The sequence below is a fragment of the Trichechus manatus genome, unplaced genomic scaffold, assembly GCF_000243295.1.
Source record: "Trichechus manatus latirostris isolate Lorelei unplaced genomic scaffold, TriManLat1.0 scaffold00313, whole genome shotgun sequence".
Lineage (NCBI taxonomy): Eukaryota > Metazoa > Chordata > Mammalia > Sirenia > Trichechidae > Trichechus > Trichechus manatus.
In genome coordinates, this window is record NW_004444249.1 from 1,129,712 (window position 1) to 1,150,476 (window position 20,765).

At 43.0% G+C, this 20,765-nt stretch overlaps 1 protein-coding gene across 1 annotated transcript in view; it reads right to left on the minus strand.

The window, feature by feature from the left end:
• ST8SIA1 (ST8 alpha-N-acetyl-neuraminide alpha-2,8-sialyltransferase 1) overlaps positions 1–11,125 on the minus strand; it is a 162,734-nt gene extending 151,609 nt beyond the window's left edge. The window contains exon 1 of the mRNA XM_023725461.1: positions 10,890–11,125. Within this exon, the coding sequence (XP_023581229.1) occupies positions 10,890–11,125 (236 nt within the window). The remainder of the gene's footprint in view (positions 1–10,889) is intronic.
• Positions 11,126–20,765: the final 9,640 nt, after the last annotated feature.

Here is a 20,765-nt window from a genome sequence, read left to right on the forward strand (position 1 = left end):
AGCTAAGGTTCAGAAGGACCAAGTAAATTGTTCAAGGCTATAAATAAACCACAGAGGATCAGAACCAGGTTCTTTGGGACTCCAAAGTCCAGACTCTTTCCAGGTGGGAATGAGTTTCCTGTCATCTCACCCAGTCAGGTGAGGATGGCTATGGATTTTACATCCCATCTCACGCAGGTAACTCCTCTGCCTGCAACGAGGAAGCTGAGAACAGCTTTGAGCCAGCACACTCTGTCCAGATAAGCACTGAGCGCCTGGGCTTCTCATAAGACTTATAAAGCCCTGCCTGATCTGGCCCCTGCCTCCCTCTCCAGTCTCCTCTCACTCTCCTCCATGCCTGCTACTCTTGCTCCAGTCACATTACGTTGCTTTCATTTCCCACCAGTTTCCACAATCTCTCCTTCCATGCCATTTCCTCCATCTAAATACAATACTCACCCTTCAAACTCTTCTCCTTTTTATCACCCTTCAGGTCTCAGCTTAGACATCATTTTCTCAAGGAAGCCCGCCCTGATCTCCTGAGTCTGAATTAAGCTCCATTCCCCTTATACTGTCCTAGCACTTTATGTTGTCTTTATTGTATGTGGGGGCATTGGTGGTTCAGTGGTAGAATTCTTGCCTTCCATGCCGGAAACTTGGGTTCCATTCCCGACCAATGCACCTCATACCCAGCTACCGCCCTTCTGTCAGTGGAGGTTTGTGGGTTGCTAGGACGCTGAACAAGTTTCAGCAGAGCTTCCAGACTAAGATGAACTAGAAGGAAAGGCTTGGTGATCTACTTCGGAAATCAGCGAGTGAAAACTTTAGGGATCACAACAGTCTGATCCTCAACCCATCTTGGCACAGACGAGGTGGCTTTTCCTTCCATTGCTCATGGGGTCGCCATGAGTCAGGGGCCAGCTCCACAGCAGCTAACAACAACAACAACATCACTGTATTTACACTGTATCATTATTGTCTGTCTGTCTCTCCCACTGGATGCTAAGTTGGGAGAAAGCAGGGATAATGCCTACCTTGCTCAGTTCTGTATCTTCAGCCCCTGTGACAGTACCTGGCTCTCAAAAAACAAATATCTAAGGAAAAAATGAATGGATGTGTAAAAGAATTTCAACTGCATCTCATCAGTTAACATCATTCTCCAAGGAGCCCAAAGATTCTCCTCAGTAAGTACACAGACTGGAGACACAGTGCTTGGGTTCAAATCCCTGCTGCACCTCTTATTGTAAAATCTTAGACCAGTTACTTAACCTCCTAGTGCCTCAGTCTGTAAAATGAAGGTAATAGTAGTATCTACCTTGGAAGGTTGTTACGAGGATTAAATGAGTTAATAAAGTGCTTCTCTGAATAATTTCTGGAACACAGGAAGTACCATGTTAGCGTCTGCTTTTACTGCTGTTATTAAAATTTTGTTTCCAGTTTATTTGTTGATCAAAATATCACTAGACTATAGATCTGATGTTTGAAATAAATGTATTTTGTATTTTATTTTTGCTTATTTTTGGTTTTGTTTTGTTTTTTCTTTTTTAACAATAATGCTTTTGACATTTGTTTCAGGGCGTTAAAAGAGTAAAAACAGCCATATCTTGTTTGGGTGGCATGAAATCCTCACAATTTGATGACCGTTACTAGCAGAGTTGCTGGGAGACAAATCCTGTTTGTAACTGCTTGTTCCAAGTCTGCCTTCACTGCTACACTGTGTGCCCCATGGAGGCAGGCCCACTCTCTTCACCTAGCACCAAAAAACCCATTGCCATTGAGTTGATTCCAATTCCTACCAACCCCATAGGACAGAGTAGAACTTCCCCATAGGGTTTCCAAGGCTGTAATCTTTATGGAAGCAGACTGCCACATCTTTCTCCCACGGGGCCACTGGTGGATTCGAACTGCCAACCTCTCTTAGAAACTGAGCACCAAGGCTCCTTTCCCCTAGCACAGTGCTTATCATATAGTGGGCCCTCAGTATATATTAACTGAATTTTTAAAAATGATGAAAGTAACATTGAAAGTTTAAAAATGTGAGGCACTGTTCTCAGAGCATTACATTTATTATCGAACGTAATTATCACCACAAACCTATGAAGTGCGTACCCATATTATACTCATTTTTCAGATGACAAAATACAGGTGTATGGATGTTATGCAATTTTCCCAGGGTCACACAGCTCCTGATAGAGCCAAGATCAAATGAAAAGCAGAAAAGTGTTGTCTTTTACTAGAAAGCTATTAACTCCAACATGAGAGACTGCATCAATAATACGCAGTCAGCATCACTCCCAAGATAATTCACAACTCTGAAAAAAGACAAACTGGCCATACCCTACAATAACAGATATAAATTTATTCACTTGATCCAACTAGTTTCCTAAAACACTCTGCTCCAAAATGAAGACTAATAGGTTCCCAAGCTGCAAAAAAAAACACTTCAATATTCCACCTGAATATTGATTGCACAGGGAAAACCAAAGGACTATAACCAACCCCGTTTATGAGGCAATAGTACAAACGAAGGCCCCACAGACCATAGATCTAAATATTGAAAAATTACAAATCAAATCAACAAATGGGTACATAAAATATGTTCTAACCTCCTATCCTCCTCTCTGGACAAATGTACCTGTACAACAACCTGGAATGCCACGTTCAAATGTAGAATTCTTCAGGGAGCTTGGTATCAGAACATGGTAACACAGAGACAGCCCACTTCGTGTCCACATGTGTACACCCCAGTCCTGTATTCAAGCTCCTTCCACATCCTCCCCTTCCCATAAAGCTGTCCCTTGGCCACTCTTTGGGGTGGGGCAATCCACCCTCCGGAAGAGAGTTGGGGAAATGTTCCACACAGGCCAGCTGTACAAGTGGGCTTGGGACATTTGGGCAGAGAATTCCAGGATCTATGACGGCCTTGTAGACACCTTGCCCCATTGGGGAGGGTGAGACTATAGAAGGAGCAGAGTGGGGCACAGAACGGGGGCACCTCTTGCCAGGCCCTAAGGGGGACACTGATGAGAACATGAAACAGCTCTCTCCCAGAAGCTTTCGGTGGAGTCAGCTGCTTACAGTAAACATCCTAAAACTCATCCCCTTTCCCAACCCTTTCAAAACCAGGTACTGCTCGTCTATCAAAGTACAATTCATTCCCTCTTCTTCCAGGAAGCCTTCCCCAACTACACGAGCCCACAGAAACACGTTGTTTCTCTAAGCAGACAAAACATGTATAGCCTGTAATTTTCAAATTTAGCTCTTAATTGCATGATTTTTTCTGTTTTTTTTAGTCCTGCCCACTAAGTTGATTTTGTTTCTCTAGAGCAGTGGTTCTCAACCAGGGGCAACTTTGCCCCTCCCCTCCCCCACCCCAAGGTATATTTCGATAAATCTGGAAACATTTTTGGTTGTCGCATTTAGTGGGTAGAGGCCAGAGATGCTACTAAATGTCCCACAACGCACAGAACAGTCCCAACAACAAAAAATTACCCAGCCCAAAATGTCAGTAGAGCTGAGGCTGGGAAATTCTGGTCTTGAGTAAGGACTCCTCGAGAACAGAAGATATGCATTTATTCCTTTGATTCCCCTACCATGCCAAGTGGAATGCTGGACACAAGGTAAGTGTTCATGAAATATTTGTTGATTGTCTGATTGGCTCTCTGGTCCCACCTTTCTAAAACTTCCATCACTCAGTAACTCAACATTAGTGCCTCAGGGACTGTGAAAAGCTCTGGGAATGCAAAGATGAAGGCAGATAAATGAACCAGTAATTTTAATACATTTGAAAAAGACACCTGTCACTACCAGATGTTTACATATGTATTCGTTTATTATCTGTCCCCCCTCACTAGCCTGTAAGGTCCAAGAAAGCAAGAATTTTGTTAAGTTCACTGCTATAGTTCTAGCATCTTCGATGACAATAGTGGCCAACACACGTAGTAGGTGTTCGGGACAAATTAAAGAAACGCACAAATATACGCAAGATAGGAAGAAAACAGAGAGGAGATGCTTCTAATGCAGCCCACGGAGAGAGGGAGGAGGAAAAAAAGTGCTTGAGGGGAAAGCTAACATGACTGGGAGCTAATTATATGCCAGAAACTATTCTAAGCATTTTAAATACATTATCTAATCTAATTCTCACAGCAATCCCACCAGATAATAGACAATTAATCCCTAAATGAACAATACAGACTAGTTTGCTCTAAGAATACAGCAAGTGGTGGAATCTGGATTGGAGTCCAGGCCAACCGACTTCAGAATCTCTGCTCTTAACCAACATAACACACTGTCAAAAGATGAGTAGGAATTGGTCAGGTGACGGGCAGGAAGATGTGGCCCTGAAATTAGGGCATTCTAGACAAAGGGAACAACATGAGCAAAACCAACACAGCCTAGGCTGTTCCAGGAACTACAATGATACCAGTATTACTAAAACATAAAGAGAAAAACAGGTACAGATGAAAGGTAAGGTTGGAGAAGTCAGCAGGGTCAGATCATAAAAGATATTAACAGCAGTACCTGTTTATCTAAGATTATCAGGGAGCGAGCATGAGGTTTAGAATCAAATAGCTCTGGGTTAATATCCCAACCCCATCTTTCTGTCACTGGACCTCTCAGGACCTCCATTTCCACGTCTGTAAAACAAGGAACATCATTTGTCGTTGTTGTTAGGCACCAACAAGTCAGTTCTGACTCATAACAACCCTACAGAACAGAGTACAACTGCCCCATAGGGTTTTCCAAGGAGCAGCTGGTGGGTTTGAACTGCTGATCTTTCGGTCAGCAGCCAAGCTCTTAACCGCTACGCCACCAGGGCTCCAAGGAACATTATAGTATCTATTTTATAAAGCTACTGTAAGGACAAAATTAGATAATGCATATAAGTGCTAAGAACTGGGCCTGGCACATTTTGTGTCCAATAAATGCTAATGATTTACTTTTGCTGTTGTGGTTATTGTTAATGAGATTTTTTCCACATTCGTAAATTGGCAACATAACCGAAGCTTATTTTCTTGAGCATCAAAATGTATTAAACCATCTTTTTCCTAAACTACCTTAAAAGTGAAATCTACAAGTCACCCATTTAAAAACACCCAAGTTGTATCCCCTACATGCAGATGGCTGCACCTAGCACTCAGCCCCTCCATCCCCAATGCCCTTCTGCTGCCACCAGGGCAGCTGTGAAGATACCTGAAGCTTCTGACATCCTGTGGGTTCAGAGATAGGGAAAGGGAGATGCCACCAACTGAGCACACAGGATTTTCAAACCAACTACTTTGGGTATGTCCCTCCCTATCCACAAATTCCTAAGGAACAGTGATGTGACATCTCTGCTGACAGCTGACACATGACTAGTACCCTTGGACACTTGATGTTTGTCCATTTCTCATGACCCACACCTTCAAAACATTCAGAGATGGAGACCTGGCTTCCACTGACTTTCCAGCCTACCTGTGTGCTATGGCTGCAGTGGGCACAACTTAATAATTCCTTAATAAATACAGGAAAGGGACACCAGTCACTCCCACAACTCCATGCCTTGGATTTTGCTACTCTTTCTGCCTGGACTATCCTTCCCCCTTAAGCTTTTACCACTATCCGTTCTTACCATCCTTCAAAGACTAGTACAAATCCTGCCACCTCTCTGAAGCCTTCTCTGATTTCCCTCCTTTCAGCATAATTAAAGGTCATCTCTCTGAACTTCCCCAGCCCTTTGCTTACACTTCAATTGTTATAACAACATGTATTAAACAGAGATATGTGGCAAGCATCTTTCTAGAAGCTGTCTGCATCATATCACGTAGTTCTCACCATGCACTTGTAAGACATTATTACAAATCCCATTTTACAAACAGGGAAACTTAAGCTCTAAGAGCTGAACTACCAATGATCATGCTGCTAAAAATGAGACAGCCAGAATTCCAACCATGATCTGACAACTCTCAAGTCCATAAGCATTTCACCTTGCTATGTTACCTCTCTTTTAAGGCCCTCTGTCCAAGTTAGTTAATTATATATGTATCTGTCTCTCCTATGAGATTATAGTAAATTCCTTGATGGCAGGGTCCAGGGTGTGTTCATCTTTGTAAGCGTGGAACAGGGCTTGTTCTACAAGGGTGTTATGAGGACAAAATGAGACAATGCATACAAAGCACTTAGCATAGTGTCAGGCAGATAATAAGCACCCGGTAATTTGTTGTTACCATGGCAGGTACCAAGAATAATGCCTTGCACATAATTTCTGAGCTGAGACTCATTTCTGAGAAACAAAGGAAATAGGTAAAGATCTGAGAGGAGAGACAAACACAGCTTTGGTTTCACACTTTACCACGCTACTTGACTAGCCAATCAGAGCAAACAGAGTTAAGGAAGCTTCTAAGAGGTGGTCAACTAATTTTAGTAAAACTTCCTTTTTAGTTCAAAAATCTTACAGCATTGTCACTTCATCGCTGCCGTCTGCTATGTGGTTTGCCAAAGTTCCCTTGTGAGAAATCAGTACATAGCAAGTTCTGAGCTAGGAGAAGAAGAAAGTTACAAAAGTAAATGGCAAAATAAAATCTCAAATTCTGGTACTTGTAAATACGGTGGGAAACTTTTTTCTGCACAGCATTAGCAACGCTTTAAATCATTTTATTTATTTACTTGTTTGTTTTTTCAGTGCCCCGAAGTAGGAGGAAAGCTCCTTCAGGCCAGACAATCTGTCTGTCCAGTCTACAGCCATCCGCCAGGGCCTAACACATATATGGCACATAACAGTCACTCATTTAATATTGGTTGATTGATAGCAAATATTTGTATGTATATATATATATATTTATACTTATCTATGATGTCATTCCATGATTTATGAATACCTGTGCATGTACCCTCACACATAAGTCCATGTAGTACATTTGTGTACATATATTTATATTCGTGCAGAAGATGCTTGAGGCTAGAGAAACAGGGATCCCTCTGATACCAGTCATCCTTAACATAAGCTTTTGGCTAACCTGTCTGATATTTAACAAACATATATTACTACACACATGTCAAAAGACAATGGTTTTTATTAAATGCACAGAATGGAAAAAAAAAATTTGTCTGACTTAAGAAACCATGAAACTTTTATCATCTTTTAAAACTTCTTATTCCTGTTTGTTAACATTAAGTACACACATATGTGTGCATAGTAAGGAGAGACCATTCATGTTTCTCTGCAACTTTAGCAGGTGAAAGGTTCTAAATTCTTATGGGCTGACCAGACGCCTTTATTTAAATTGTAATATATACAGGAAATTATAATTTATAGCAATCATAATAGCAACCATTTATTGGGTGCAGAAGATGCTAGACACTTGGTATCAGTTATTTTATTTAAACCTTAAAACAACCCTGCAAGGTAGATGTTATTACCATTGTTTTAAAAATAAGGAAGGTAAGACTCAAAGACATAGAGTAACTTTCCAAAGATACTCTGTTGTTTATCTAGTAGTGACCCAGTCTACAATTTCAAGATTCTACTCTGAAGCCCAAACTTCTTTCAATAGGCAATGATGTCTCTTACGCAGTTTTACAGACACTAACTTTGAGGTATACAAGTTTAGGCAGTTTTTATATTGTATGGATTTTAATAAGTAATTCTCCGCACATAGAGACTAGACCAAATGTCAGCCAAACACAGTGAAGATCACTCCAGGCTACAGACAGCAAAGAGCAAAAGTGTCTGAGAAACGATCAGCCTGTGTTTCTCATAATATGAAGCATTTTCCACTTGGCTGTGTCCTCCAAAACAAAATCTAGTCTCTAACAGAGCTTCATTATTCCAACTCCTATACAAAAAAACGTGGTGGCGGGGGGGGCTCTTTCACTGCAAACCAATGGGAAGTTCTTAACTCATTTCCTTATATTACTTGAAATGAATGTGCTTTCTGTGTTTAGAGAAAAGAATTGCTGAATGCTATGCTTTTTGGGTGCTTTTGAGTCCCATCATCAATACTGTGACGGTGAGAAAATTAACCCTTATGTACTTCTAAGGGGAGTAGGGTTATTTTTAAATATAATAATAGCAGTTTTCTTAAAAAAGAAAGAAAGAGAAGAAAAGCCTTCCCTCCCAGTTTTAAAAGAGACTTCAGCTGCCTTCTTCAGAAAGAACTGGCTGTTATCTCTTTACAGTGGCATGACTAGGGGCGTGCGGGCGGTGTGGACCACACCGGGCAATACTGTCAGAGGGAGTGACACCAGAATAACTGTCTAGAAAATTTTTATGCAGTGTTTCAGCAGAAATTCATTACTTTTATAAAAATATCCCTTTAGTTAGTTATAACAACAAAAAAATATTTTCATAAGCCCAGCTTACATGTATTAATATACCCACAAGGCTAAAACTCTATGCTAATTTACTTTTTGAAACTTCTAATGTGCTCCGGTCAGAGTTGTCATTATTACCCAGTTACAATGATGCTTTGAATCATGTGGTTTCGTCTGCATGCGCTACAAGCACGCTGTTGTTTTCTTTGCTGCCAGTGTTTTTGTAGTCACTGGTTTTGCCAAATTTTCTGGTGTTTTAGCTACAACATTGTGGTAATTAGTATTTGCGAACCTATTATCAATAACGTTTTGGAGAATGAAGTAGTAATTAAAGGAAAAGACAGAGAAAAATCAAGGCTTCAGCTCAGTTGCTAGTAATGTTGTAACTAATAATGTAATTCAATGTAGAAAGATTTTATAAAACAATTTTGCTATTAGTATTCATATAATCTAAGAAATACCACATTTAAGCAATTTACAGTATATTTATCATGTGTTATTCTGATTAAAATGATAATAAGCTTACATGTATAACAATTATTATTGACTGTATAACTCTTTGACAACTAAATAGAGAAACAGTTTAAAATATGAAGTGAGGAAATATGATGTTTCCTGATACATGTTTAAAAATATAACTTAAATCTTAAATTCAGTTTTTTTAATTTTAGTCTTTTTCAAAATTTTGTTTAAAAAATCACTGTCTTGCAAATACATATCTGACTTTAACATTTTCAAGGTTTAAGTTTGAATTACGGTTTCAAAAAATAGTGACACATTAAAAAGTGAGTTGGCGAAAGGCATTGATTTTGATGAAGTCATTCACAAGTACAAAGCTTTGAAGGCAGGAAAGGAAAGTTCTGATTTAGTCAAGATGTCCACTAAGTGCTGAAATGCTTGTGTATTTGTTCCTGTTTATTTTTACAGTATTATTTCATTTATGAATATATTTCCATATGCATTTGTCTACAACTTCTACATTATTTGGGCCATTATTGATTATGAAATCCTAATCCATTAATGTATCTCATGTAATGGTAAAGTCTAACATTAAAATGAATATAATTTTGATGTAGTTCTTAAACTTTTTACTTCAAATTCTACTGTTTTCCTACCAAATTTTCACTTTAACTACATGAAACTATGTAAATGTAAATACATTTAGGCTGTACATACGATACTGTAACTTAAAGGTGTAATTTTAATTTTGCTAGTTGTGTCCGTCACTACTATTGCCATTACATTCAGTGATATACGGGAATTAAGATTTACGAGAAATATTAGCACAAAAAACATTAAGGATTCGGGTACAGGAGGTCCGTGGGGGCAGGGTGACACCATGAGTTACTGCACTAGGTGACACCAACCCACTGTCTCTTTGACCATCTTTCAAGGTGCAGGTTTGATAAGGGCAAGGAAACCATATGTTTAAAAACTTTCTAAAAATATATAGATGTTTCTGAACACTTATACCAACAGTGGTGGAGAACGTTAAAACTGGCTCTCACCTGCCAATACACTGCTTGGAAAAATCCTATCCAGAGCAGAGGAAAGCACTCCCCATCCAGGCTACAATCACCGGGAGGTCGAATGTAGCATCTTCAGCTCCAATGGATGAAGGTGAAAGCTGGGCAGCTCCCAGTGGTGGAAGCACCAGTGTGTCCCCTCAACATGCCTAGGGAAGTGGTAAGATGGGGAGGTAGATCTGCCCTGTCTCCAGTCTAACGGCACAACCTTTGCTTCCAGGGGCTTATTTTTAGACACTTAAACGGAAATTTCTCAGAAAGGAAAGGAAACTACAACCTCTGAGTGAACCTCAGAGTTCTCATTTCTAATCTGGTTTTCACTTTTTGTTTGCTTACTGATTTCCAGACCCTACCTAAACCACATCTCCCATCCTCCAGAAGACATCCACTGCCTAAGCCATGGAAAAGAGCTGGGAGCTTTAGGTGATGAAAATTCCAGTTCTAACACTTCAAAGGCGCATGACCTTGGTCAAGTAAATTAAGCTTCCACAGACTCAGTTTGTGGTCGGTAAAATGGGGATGATAATATGTTACTGGAAAGTTTTTGAGACTTACTACCAGGCTCCTAGTAGGACTTCGTTAAGTGTTTTGGGTATGCTGTGGGTATACTGCGGAAAGCCGCGGGATCCTGGCTGGGTGTCCATGTTGTGATTTCGCTGCCCAAACTTTGCCCATCACCTCTCTCATTAGTGACTGATGATACCAACCGTTCGCCTAACCTCAGGAAGACGCCTCTTACCTACTTCTAGCTCTCTATGGCTTCGAACGTCTGCAAATCCCAAGAAATGAATTCTCATTAAGTGCAAAGGACTAAGTTATCCTGGATGCTCCTTCCTACCGGTTATTGGTAAACCGTTAAATACAACTAAAGCTTGGGAAGAAATGCATACAGTCTTTACAAGTGCAAAGCGGGAGTCTTCACATCTCTTGGGGTGAGGGGTGGGGAAGAAACCCTGACCAAATTCTCCAGGTTGGGGATGGTTCGGAAAGAGGGTAAGACAAGAAGGACTGTGTGGAAGGGACGCCTCCCTGTCCTTGGCGCTCTGGGGAGGAAAGGACGCGAGAGGGGAGAGGTATGGAGAGCAGGGGTACCTGAAGACTCGGGCCGCCGTCTGGTTCCTCCTCCACGCCGTGCCCTGTTGCAGCACCCCCTGCACGATCTCCTTCTCGTTGGGCAGCCGATAGACCGGGAAGATGTAGAGCCAACAGAGGACCACAACGCAGAGGGCACTGGCTCCCACCGGCAGCCGGGTCCGCGGAAACTTCCACGCCAATACAGCCATGGCCCCTCTGGACGTGTGTAGCCGCACCCGCCCGCAGGGGCTCATCTCAGCCCCGGCGTGCCGGGGAGGGGCGGGGGCAGAGCCTCAGCACAATACTTGGCGAAGTGGCAGCGGAGGGTCTCCCCACCGACGGCCCCCCATGCACACACCCTTCCCCTTTCTTGCTTGCACACGCACTCACGCTTCTTCGTTCCCCACAGCCCCAAAGGTCAGCGCAAGGATTTTTTAAATGCAACTTTTTCAAGGATTTTTTTCCAGGCGAAGTGGCCGGGGGGGCAAGTCACGAGCTATGGCCATGGTCGCTTCCCCTGCAGAAGGCGGGCGCTGGGGTCTCGGAAAGCCCGGAGAGCGGCGGCGGCAAGTCGCTCCTGCCAGTTCTGCAGCATCACCGTCGCCCTCAGCGTGGGTCCGGGGAGAGGCTCGGTTCCTTCCCAGACATTTGGCCGCGGCGTCCCTTCTGAGGGATGCTCCTTCGCCCTTCGCCGCCTCTCCCCGCCCGCCGCGCTGCTGCGCCGCCAGGCACCCCCACAGACGCGCTCTCCGCGCCGCGCCAAGTCCTTGGAAATTTCCACGGCGGCCCAGGACCGCTATCCTACCCGGGCTTCTCCACCTCCCCCGCCAGGACCCTCGTTCCCCACCCCTCCCAGAGAATAAAAGAACTCGCTCTCATGAGTTAATTCAGCGGCGCGCCGCAGCCTTCCGCTGCGTCCGGACTCCGCAGACAAACGCCCGGGGATTGGTGGAAATCAAGGTCTCCCTCTCCCTCCCCCACTAGCAAAATTGCCTCCTTCGACCCGTTTGGATCTGCGACGCTCAGCTAGAGCGCGCACCCCTCTCTCCTGCCCTTGTTCTCTGGGGCTAGAAGCAGACAATAAAAAATAATACCCCACCCCTCAAAAAAAGATCATAAATCCCTCGATGTGGCAGAGACTGGCTGATACCCTGACCCTTCCACACGAAGCCGGCATGCCCAGGCTGTCGGCCTGCCGCCCTCACCCTCGTTTTTCTCTAACTGGTTTGTTATTAACCCGCAGTGAGGCGCGAGGAGGTCGGCGGAGATTTATTCCCTCCAGGGCCCCCACCACCATTAGCTGGTCCAGTAGCCGCGGGTCCAGGCGACACCCATGCGCGGGAGCATACACACACACGCGCGCGCACCCACACACACACTCAGGGGCACACACATACAGGCACAGCGACACGCACATGGGCGCACGCGCGCACACGAGGAGGTGCGCGCACACCGGTGTCCTCCGCCCCTCTTCCGCCCTGCAGGGAAAGGCGCTGCTGCATCCAGATGTGCAGGCAGCTGGTGCCCAAGCACGCAGACCCTGGGCCGCAACAATGCTTTGGAGGAGCGTTCGCCGCCTGCGCCTTTTAGATTAAAGGACCGTTTCTTCTGAGACGTCTTTCGCGCCCCAGGTACAAGCTTATAGCAACCCACCCCAACCTTGGAAAAGCTCCACGCGCTTAGACGCGCGGTGTGGAGGAAGCCACTGTAAGCCATTTCTGTTCACCCCAGCCCCCGACCCATAGTTCGGGTACCTCCTAGTGGTTGCCTATTCTATTTACTTAAAAATCTCATCAGGCATAAAGAGTGCAAGGACAAAGAAGAACCCTGGTAGCCTACTCACGTGTCAGCTTATTAATCACAAAACCAAAATACAAGGAAAATACAAGGCCATAACTCCATTTGCTCAGTGGACCAGGCTGTGGGGCCTGGGCAACCTACACTGAGTGCTGTATGACCTGGTACTATCCAGCATTTTTCTTCACTGAGAGATGGACCTTGAGAATTGGATGGGAAGTTATTTACCAAACGCTAACTAGGCCAGCGAACAACCACTATATCTCATTCTCCCAACGACACTACGTTCTCTTAGGAGAATAACCAACTGCCCTCCACCTGCAGGCATGCCCCAGAAATCTCTACCCTAAGTAGGTAAATACGTAGAGATAGGGGAAACCCTGAACCCCAAAGTTACATCTCACAGTAGCAAAGCCTAATAAAGATTCTTTAAAATGAAGATCACCTGAAGTCCTGCAAAGTAACCAGCCAACCCTCTTCTGTTCTGGGGAGGGAGAGGGAGGAAGGAAATATCTTTTCTATAGTTGCCAGAACTGTGGATAAATCATCTGCTGCCTTTATTCCTATAATTTAAGTAAAACACAAACCATCCTAAATATCTCTTTTCTTCCCCAAATCCAGCGAATATTGTGGATTAAATAACAAATAAGTAAACCAATAAACAAAAATAGGGCCTGTTGCACTTATGAAGAGGCTACGCCATGTTTCCCCATTTAAAATCATGAAAATACTTCAAAGTCTTGCTTTAAATCAAGAGACTTCTGTAGTGCAATGTGTTTTTCGTTCTGAAAAACTAAGATATTTTCACCCTTATTGGCTCTTGCCCTACCCTACAATCCAACCTTAAACCCATTGCCTGGAGTAGATTCTGACTCATAGTGACAACCCAACCTTATTCCCTGTTTTTTCTTCAGCCAGACCATTCTCCTCACCCTTCCAAGTCACACAGGGATCAATTCTGTCACTGTGTTGTGGTCGATGTTCTTCTTGCATGAGATGCATTTTTTTTTCTTCCTCCTATACAAATCCAACTCTTTATTCCAGGCCCAGGCCCAAGCCAAGCAGCTAGGAATTTCTTATTCAGTGTGTTCCCAGAAAGCGTAAAACACCGTGCTTCATGGAGTAGGAACTCAATAAGTGTTTGTAGTTTCTACTCCTATTGCCTTTGACCTTCTGCTCTGAATGCCTATAGTGTTTGCTGGCTTTAACAAATGATTAAACACTTAAATGTGTTGCATTGTGATGCTAGGATTTTTCATATGTCAAGTTGTCTCCCCAGCTGAGCAGTAAGAGTATTTGGTCTCATTTGTCAAATGAAAAAGCCTGTGCTTTTGATCCAAATTAGGACTCCACATGGTATGTCCACATGTCTGGAGAAGAGCAGCAACAATATTTTACATTTTCCTCCAGGTACCAAGTAGGCTTGAAGCCATACATACACAATAAATAATTACTGCTTGATTGTTGCCTCAAATTTGTTCAGGCTGTTGCTAAGGCAGCATTGTTTCAGGAAAAGGATAAACCCCCAAGTTATAATGCTTTAGATAAAACATTTACCTGATATTGACCCATCTTGTTTATATAACTTTTAGGAGGTGGCTTAGGTATTCTTTTATACTTCTGAGTACACATAGAGGACACAAACAGGGTTTGCTAAAGGACTAAAATCACTTTTAAAACTCTGTAAATGTCTATTGGAGTCCTGGTGGCACAATGGTTAAGAGCTTGGCTGCTAACCAAAACGTTGGGGGTTCTAACCCAGCCAGCGACTCTATGCAAGAAAGACCTGGTAATCTGCTTCTATAAAGATTACAGCCTAGGAAACCCTATGGGGCACTTATAGTCTGTCACACAGGGTTGCTATGAGTTGGAATCAACTCAGCAGCACTCAGCAACAACCACACAAATATCTATCAGAAAAATATAGAGAAGGGAGATCCAGTAGAATGAGCTCTACCTTTAGTGTAGACAAATCTGGCTCAAATTCCATCTCTGCCACTTACTAGCCGTGATCTTGGTCAGTTACATAAACTCTGAACTTGTTTTCCCCCATCTTTAAAATAATGGCAATGTTCACTTTATTGCTATGAAAACATACAACTAAATGATACGCATGCAATGCAAGACTCTGCTATTTTACTAGCGTCCCCAATCTTCTTTAGAAGAGCAGTGTGAGAGTAGAGGACAGAGTAATTTAACATATTTATTCTTACCTACCAAAGGCAATATGATGAGATCAATGCCCCCTAAGTACTGTATTGTCACTACCATTCACCAGCTCATAAAAGGTCTTGCAGGCACTGAAGGCCAGTCCCTAAGTGAAAAGCTATTACTTGTTTTGACAATCTCTTGACCTGGTAAACGTGATGTGTGAAATTACTTTATACCATAGGTAAACTTGATGCAAGCTCTCTGTGACACCGGAGAATGTAGTGGAAGCCATTATAAAGGATGGAACCACTACAGAATTAAAGTAATGGAGAAAACAGGAAAGGAACACGTCTCAAGGAGAAGTACAGAGCGACCAAGATGAAGAAAGATTATCACAGTCAATGGGATACAAGCAATTTGCCAGCTAGCTCACACACTAATATGGAACTATTAATAGTCACACAGAAAACTATCATTAAAAGATTACATAGAATTGTCAATGATTTGAGTTTAAAAAAATTCACAATAGTCATACTTCCTTTAGCCTCTGCTCAAGTTCTTGTCAGAATGGCTTAGAATGAAGAGACCACATCATAAAAACACAACATTTTTTACAAGCAGTTACACACCAAGGTAAATAGAGTTACACATTGAGAAAAGCTATGGATGTGGCTGTGGATGCAGTTTATCTGAGTAGATCCTCTCCCATCTTCAGCCCTATTAAAAGGACAGTAGAGAGGTAAAAAAGTCATTTAAACTCACACAAAAAAGAGAAAAAGATAGGATGCAAAAGCAGGCAAAAGATGTCAAAACAGTTCGCCAGTAGAAAACCAATGGAACAAGTGATAACTGACTTACCTGACCGGAAAAAGCTCTGGGCCTTCAAGTGTGTGTGTGAGTATGTGTGTGTGTGTTTGTGTGTGTGTGTGTGTGTGTGTGTATGTCGGCATGATAGGAGTGAGAGGAGTAACAGAAGCCAACAAGAATCCATCTGATTTGCACTACAAAGCTCTAGAAAGGTTCAGATATTAGAGGCAACTGGTACCTCTGCAGGTGGAGGTGATGGACGGGGCTGATAAGAGATTCGTTCAAAAGTCTGCAAAAGGAGCAGTAAAGCCCTTAGATTTCATCCCCCAATGTGGCTTAAAACAGTAGGCAATCCCTCTAGAGAGGTTGACCAGCACAAAGAAAATCTTACTGCTTCTGAATGTGAGGGAGGCCTCCAGTTAAACAGCCATATCCTTGCCTAACACCCCATGGTGAAGCTGGATAAGCTCTACTCACACAGAGCTTCCTCGCATCTTTACATCTTTTTAAAGCCTGTAAGTGGAGAAAATAAGCAAGCGAATATCTTAAAAACTTCCTCGCTTTCTCCCCCAAAAAAACCATACTCAAAAGATAAATCATAATGTCATTACATTTCTCAAAAACAGCATTGGAAACTAGAAGAAAGTGTAGTTAAGCCATCAAAGTTTTTAGGAAAAATTATTCCCAAGATGGAATTCTGTACCCAGTCCAAATATGACTCAAATATTAAGATAAAGACATTTTCAAACATGCAAGATCTTAAAAACTTTACTCCCTCAATCTTTTCCAGGAAGATACTGGGATGCCCCATTAAAATAAAAAATTTATCAAGAAAGAGGAAGATAGAGATTCAGAAAACCAGGGCTCTCGTGCAAGAGACAAAGAATTCTCAGGGAAACAGCTGTGCCTCAGATCTAAAGAGCAATAACTTCTGGTTTCAGCTCAGATATGTAAAGAGCTTGGAAGTTGTCACTCCTATCCTTACAAGAAAAAAGCTAACAAACTGAATATCCACAACTTATCTTGGGTGCATCTGAGAACTGAGGTCACAGGCCAAACTTCTACCCCAAAATCTGGTGTAACAGGTGAACCGAGAGAACAACAGCCAACTTCTGCCTACCTGGAGCAGAAGCTGTAGGCCTATAATCTCACTGGAACACTTATATGGTAATGTTGGCATAGGCGCAGACTGGGAGATGGAAGGTAACGTGAAAGCAGTGTAGACCACGGGCATTTGGGCCACTTCCTCATGTAGCTTACTTGTGCCTTTAGGTTCTGCTCAGGCCCAATCCTGTATATACCTCTTCCATTTAATAATGGAATACTGTTGTGCACATCCAACTTTATGGCTCTGTGGGTCAGACAACACCCAGTTCATGATGGGCAGCTCAGGCCACATGGTGACTTGGTGGCCCAGTAACAAGCCAAAGGCTGTTTCTCAAAAGGAGAATAGTTATCTGCAGAGGATGGCAGAGCTTTGCTCCAAAATCCTAAGGGTCTGCACTGTGATTCACCAATGGGGGCCTGCTAGACTCCAAACAGCATCTCTATCTGCCATGGACATTTCAAGCACCATTGGATCAGCTGGACCATATGGCCCAAGTGGCAGAGCGGCTTGCACGGCAGCCTGAACCTGTTGCAGAGCCTTCTCTTGTTCTGGGCCCCACTCAAAACTAGCAGCTTTTTGAGTCACTTGATAAATAGGCCAGAGTAACACATCGAAATGAGGAACATGTTGCCCCCAAAATCCAAAGAGGCCCACCAGGCGTTGTGTCTGCATTTTAGTTGTGGGAAGGCCAGATGCAATAACTTATCCTTCACTTTAGAAGGACTATCTTGACATGCCCACACCACTGGACCCCTAGAAATTTCACTTAGGTGGAAGGTGCCTAAATTTTTGTCAGATTAATAGCCCACCTTCTACCACACAAATGTTTTACCAATAAGTCTAGAGTCATTGATACTTCCTCTTTACAAAGTCCAATCAGCATAATGTCATCAATGTTATGGACTGGTGTATGTCTTGTTGGGGGAAAGGCGATCCATATCCCTGCGGACTAAATTATGACATAGAGCTGTAAAGCTGATACACCCCTGAGATAGAACAGTGAAAGTATGTTGCTGGCTTGCCAGCTAAGGCAAACTGCTTCTGGATGTCCTTTGAAACAGGTATGATCATAAAGGTTGTGTGTCAACTTGGCTGGGCCATGATTCTTAGTGGTTTGGCAGTTACGATGTAGATTGGTAGTCATATAATGATGTAATCTCCTCCATGATGAGATCTGATGTAATGTGATCACCTCCGTGATGAAATCTGCTGTGATTAGCCTATCAGTTGAAAGGGAGTTTCCTTGGGGGTGTGGACTTCCTCCAATATAGGTGGACTTTCTGGCAAGTCTCACGGGCTTTTGCTCACTCTGGATTCTGCAGGTGGCTCCTGTTTGTCTGAACTCCAGTTCTTGGGACTTGAACTAGCAGCTTACCTGCTGATCTTGGGATTTGTCTGCCTCCGCATTCTGTGACCCAGGGGTCTGTTGTCTAAACACCCAATCTTGGGTTCACCAGCCCTTGCAGCTACGTGAGTCAGGAGAAGCCTCCAGCCTGACCCGTGGACCTGGAACTTTCCAGGCTCTACAACCATGTAAGCCATTTCCTTGATATAAATCTGTCTATAGCTAGATAGATAGATATTTCACAGTTTTGCTTCTCCAGAGAACCCAGACTAAGACAACAGGTATAGAGAAAACAGCATTAGCCAAATCAATAGCTGCATAGCAGGTACCAGGAGATATATTAATTTGCTCAAGCAATGAAACCACATCTGGAACAGCAGCTGCAATTGGAGTCACCACCTGGTTAAGTTTTTGATAATCCACTGTCGTTCTCCAAGATCCGTCTGTTTTTTGCACAGGCCAAATAGGCAAGTTGAATGGGCATGTGGTGAGAATCACCATCCTCGCATCCTTCAAGTCCTTGATGGTGGCAGTAATCTCTGCAATCCTTCCAGGAATGTAGTATTGCTTTTGGTTTACTATTTTCCCAGGTAGAGGCAGTTCTAATGGCTTCCACTTGGCTTTTCCTACCATAATATCCATTACTCCCTTCATCAGGGATGCCATGTGGGGTTCTGCCAGTTGCTGAGTATATCTGTTCCAATTATGCTTTCCAGAACTGGGAAAAATCATACAGGATGGGTTCAGGGACCCACTAGACCCACTGTGAGATGACCCTGAGCTAAGACTCCATTAATAACCTGACCTCCATATGCCCCTACTCTGACTGCTTGGCCACAGTGACATTTTGGGTCTCCTGGAATTAGTGTCAGTTCAGAGCCAGTATCCAATAATCCCCAAAAAGTCTGATTATTTCCTTTTCCCCAATGAACAGTCACTCTAGTAAAACGCCATAGATCCCTTTGCAGAAGGCTGGAAGAAAGAATCCCCAAAAAGTCTGATTATTTCCTTTTTCCCAATGAACGGTCACTCTAGTAAAAGGCCATAGATCCCTTTGCAGAAGGCTGGAAGAAAGAATCCCCAAAAAGTCTGATTATTTCCTTTTTCCCAATGAACGGTCACTCTAGTAAAAGGCCATAGATCCCTTTGCAGAAGGCTGGAAGAAAGACTAACAGCATAAATTTTTGCCAGTGTAGTGGAGTCCTGCAATATGCAAATGACACAACCTTGTTTACTGAAAGTGAAGAGGACTTGAAGCACTTAATTATGAAGATCAAAGACTACAACCTTCAGTATGGATTACACCTCAACATAAAGAAAACAAAAATTCTCACAACTGGACCAATAAACAACATCATGATAAATGGAGAAAATACTGACATTGTCTAGGATTTCATTTTACTTGGATCCACGGTCAACACCCATGGAACCAGCAGTCAGGAAATCAAATGATGTATTGCATTAGGTAAATCTGCAAAAGACCTCTTTAAAGTGTTGAAAAGCAAAGATGTCACTTTGAAGACAAAGGTGAACCTGACCCAAGCCATGATATTTTCAATTGCCTCATATACATATGAAAGTTGGACAATGAGTAAGAGAGAATGAAGAAAAATTGATGCCTTTGAATTACGGTGTTGGTGAAGAATATTGAATATACCATGGACTACCAGAAGAACGAACAAGTATGTCTTGGAAGAAGTACAGCCAGAGTGCTCCTTGGAAGTGAGGATGGTGAGACTTTCACACATACTTTGGACATGTTATCAGGAGGGACCAGTCCCTGGAGGAGGACATTATGTTTAGTAAGTAGAGGGTCAGTGAAAAGGAGGAAGACCTTTGAGATGCATTGACACAGTGGCTGCAACAGTGAGTTCAAGCATAACAACGATTGTGAGGATGGTGCAGGACTGGGCAGTGTTTCATTCTGTTGTACGTAGGGTCGCTATAGGCAGAACTGACTCAACAGCACCTAACAACAACAACAGAGGCGTCCGTCCTCAAGAGGACCTGGCCTCCCCTTCATTCAAGGAGTTGTGGGTCTGTAAACTCACTCAAGTCTGGCAATTGATTGAGAGGCTGTGACTCTCTATTTTGACAATTCAAGTTAGGCTGCCATTCACTTGATCCAGAATTCTTTCACTTGTACCGAAAAACTAAAACCAAACTCGTTGCCATTGAGTCAATTCTGACTTATAGACCCTATATGACAGAGCAGTACTGCCCCATAGGGTTTCCAAGGAGGTGCTGGTGGATTTGAACTGCCGACATTCTGGTTAGCAGTCTGAGCTCTTAACCACTGCACCACCAGGGCCCCTCCACTTGTACAGATCAAGTAAATAGCCAGTAGATTTCTGATCTATTTCACTCCTAGGGACACCATGACTAAACAGCCGATGCCACAATTCGATACAAGTCAGATTATTCCGATTACTGTTTTGACTCCGCTGTCCATTATGGTAACCATACCCATCTTGTCTTTGTCAATTGAGTGCTGCCACTTGATCCCTACCACCACAAAGTCCAATCAGCCCCACTGTAGTTAGGTTTCTTAATTCAGGTAGGGCAGCTCCCACTGTCAAATCTGCCTTACATAAAATAGCAATCACAGCAGTCTTCAGGGATGCTGGTGCTCCCTTTACAAATTTTTCCCTCACCACTGTAGTAAAAGGTGTGTCTTCTCAGCTTA